General features: G+C 38.4%; 1 protein-coding gene across 1 annotated transcript in view; it reads right to left on the bottom strand.

The window, feature by feature from the left end:
* Positions 1–3375, bottom strand: part of SLC46A3 (solute carrier family 46, member 3) — a gene marked incomplete at its 5' end in the record, with an annotated part of 5126 nt that extends 1751 nt beyond the window's left edge. The window contains 3 exons of the mRNA XM_009578992.1: positions 374–530; positions 2001–2084; positions 2502–3375. Of these exons, the coding sequence (XP_009577287.1) occupies positions 374–530; positions 2001–2084; positions 2502–3375 (1115 nt within the window). The remainder of the gene's footprint in view (positions 1–373; positions 531–2000; positions 2085–2501) is intronic.
* Positions 3376–3529: the final 154 nt, after the last annotated feature.

The following is a 3529-nucleotide window of genomic DNA, read 5'->3' as shown; positions in this document are numbered from 1 at the left end:
AAAACAGGAAAACTACGGCTACCAGCGGCGGGGGAGCCACTCCTCTCACAAGCCTCACTGAGAGAAAGCAGCCTCCCATAGCCTGGGCTCCCTCTCTCCTATGTGATCCCCCTGGGGAAGACACTGCCATGTCCCCTTGTTTCAGCTCTGCCGCACTCCTAGCAGCCCCCTCTACCTTCCATAGGCTTGCTAGATAAAGCAGCTCCTGAACTGGGTGGAAGCTGGAGGGAAGGCTACACATGAAATAAGCCCAGCCCTGTAGAAAATACTGAAGTTTGAGAACTACTGCACTAAACCATTCAGCTTCAACTCATGTCAAAACAAAAAATTACCAGTAAAAGCAGTCAGAAGCACCCTCCTGATCCGTACTTACCACAGGACAGCCAGTGGAATTAGACAAAGGCCTGCCGATAAGAGGAAGCTAAAGCCTGAAAACCATGCAACAGTAGCTGCATACAGAATATTAAAAACTGAAAGTGAAATAGTGCCGGTCACAACTTCTAAACAGGCAATACAAGCAAACACAGCACCTGCCAAAAACAAATAGATGAATTACAAACAAAACAATGTAAAACCAAAACCCCTTCAAAGTGCTAAAGTTTTAAAACTTGTTTTGAAGGATCTATCTACAGTATTTTAGCAAGTATGCAAGTAACAAGCACCCGAGTATCATACGTCTTTGCTATGGAAGTGTCTTCTGTGGGGACTCCTACAAAGGCCTTGGTTTTTAAATGAAAACAAAACAAACCAAAACAAAACATTTTGCTGATGGAAACTATTTTTCTTTGCTGCTATTCTGTGACCGTACCTACTTTCTTGAATCTGATTATCACATGAAATTCACACTGTTCATCCTCATTAACCATGTTCTGCACATCTCCATCCTTTACCCCTTCCAATTCTCCTCTTGATTCTCACTCTTCCCTGTCTTATTTCTTCCTTCTCTAGTCTTCACTCTTACATGTGGAAAAGGCTCTGATCCAACAAAGACTGCTGGTTCAGCACATAACCATGTCCTCCTCATTTTTGAAAGAAAAGAAACAACATTTTTTGCAGTGAACTACCCATTGGGGTGGCAGTCTATCCCATCAGTGTCTTGCTGAACACATTTTCCCAAGCTGCATTCATATTCACAGGACCATAAACAAAATCACAATAGGTAAGCAGAAAAAGATGACAAGAAGCAAGCTGATTCCTGCATCAAACTACTCAAGTAGCCAAAGCCCTGAAGAATGCCAAGAAACTGCAAAAATAGAGGTGTATGTTAGCATAGTTTAGCACAAAGAGATCTTTGTTTTATTGTATAAAGACATGTCTTTTAAAAAATAAAACCAAACAACTCCGGAGAATGCTTCTAGAAAATATACGCTCCCCAAAATCTAGAAAGTATATGCTCCCCAAAAGCAAAATATGGGATACTAGAGCCACATTTTGAGGCCTGACATGCTTTTTTCTGTGTTCCATAAGGAAAGGACTTTGAGAAGTAATATGTTATATTTTTGGGGGCACATTTAAGTAGCCACAGGCACCCATGAAGCCGAGTACATAGCTCAGGATCCAAATCTAATTGTTTTCAAGTGCTTTGAGGGTTGACCACCTACTGCTTACCTTTCTAAATTATTAAGTGTGACACTGACTAAATAACAGAAACACATCTTTCTTTTGCACGTCAAAATCTTGTGAATGCAGAAGCAGTTGTGATATCACATCTGTATAAACCTTGAGCATTCCTCTGCTTCAGGTTCCCCATGGTCTTTATTTTTAGAGCAATCTCTCCTTTGACGGTTGAAACTTGCAGTAGTTTTTAAACACAATGTTGTTTATACTAAATTCAGAATCAAAGGCCATTAATATCATGACATAGGGTCATATTACATGGATCTTGAAAGAAAAGCAGTCTTAAAATACCAATACATATCTGTTTGTTTAAAGGTAATCTTGGTGCATCTCTGTTCTGAAATACCATATTATTGTACTGTTTAAAAACAAATTCTACTCACCCTGTTCACCAGTGAGAACCACTTTTGACAGCATGGATCGGAGAACGGGAATAGGCATAAAGCAGAGCAAAGATGGCACTCTTACTGTAAAGCAATGAATCAGTCATGAGACATTGAAGTAATAAAAATCCAGGATTTTACAAATACATTGCAATGAATTAGTCATGCACTTTTGAATGCTCAGTTCCCCAAATAAAAGGCAATAGAAAAGTCAAACTAGAAGTACACTGAGACACAATTATCCAAGCACAGAGAAATTAATAAATCCAATATATCTGTATGGCACTAAAACCAAATCATAAGCAAGTAATTCCATCCTCTCTCCACACACTTCACTTTTAATTAAATCCTAAATCAGTCTGACTCAACCTTGTATATTTTACCTCTCTATGACCCTTTCAAGACAGTACGTCCAATATCTACCAACTACATTCACTACAGATAACATAGCAGTATTTTCATATATATTGTTGACCATGGAACAACTGATTCTGAACTCACCTAAAAACATGAGCAGGGTAGTTCTGGCAAAGGCAGCCATGACCATTCCTCCAATGTAAGAAAATATCCCAATAAAGACAATATAAATGTCTTTGAGACATTTAGAAAATAAGTAAACTCCTAAAAAACTGGTCAGAGAGACAGAAGTGAACGCAGCTGCTCCATATCCAATGTATACTTCATTCCAGCAGAGTGGCTCATCCAGTTCATACAGTGTAAAAAGCGAACTCCCACCAACCATAGTAAACAAATAAGTCATAAATATAAAAAGTAACACAATGATTAAAATTCTCTTTTTATAAGGGGCAATTTTAAAAAGCATGTACACTCCAGAAAATGTCTCTCTCAGAAGTTCTTTACAAGACACTGGTGCCTGGTGGTGGAATTCAGATACGCCTACTGTATCTTCCAGAAGAAATATAATATAGATAATATTAACAACATGGAGCAGAGATGCTGTCACAAATGTCCATGTAAAGCCTATTCCTCTTAGAAAGTACCCAGATGACAGTCCTGCCAATCCAGATACGACTCCAAAAATCAAATCCACCACAGCTATTCGCGTTGTCTTCTGCTTCTCATCGTGACACACGTCTGCTATAAAAGCAAAGCCTCCTCCAAGGAAAGTTGCCATACTCCCAAACAGTCCAGTAATAAATGCAACCGCAAATAGGATAGAGAGTGACAAGGAAAAATTTGATATTACAGTGAGGCAAATATCAGCAATCAAAGCTCCCATTGATGGCAAAACCAAAGACCTTTTGCGTCCCTGGCGATCCCCATTAGCTACAATGACAAAGGCAACTATAAGGCTGGGAACCGCCCCAGTTAAGTCCAACTGCATATTAAAAACAGAGGCTTTTTCTTGAACTTCCTGCAAAGAGAAAACAAAAATAATCGTAAATACTGTAATAAATTGTAAAAAAAATTTCAAAATATATAATTTATAATAATACTACACTTACATAACAATTAGCATGGAACATAATGTGTAGCACAACACATGTTTATATATTATAAATTATATT

This window comes from Fulmarus glacialis, unplaced genomic scaffold (genome assembly GCF_000690835.1).
Source record: "Fulmarus glacialis isolate BGI_N327 unplaced genomic scaffold, ASM69083v1 scaffold36815, whole genome shotgun sequence".
Taxonomy (NCBI): Eukaryota; Metazoa; Chordata; class Aves; order Procellariiformes; family Procellariidae; genus Fulmarus; species Fulmarus glacialis.
Note: the sequence above shows the minus strand (reverse complement) of the source record. Positions and strands in the feature narration are given on the sequence as shown.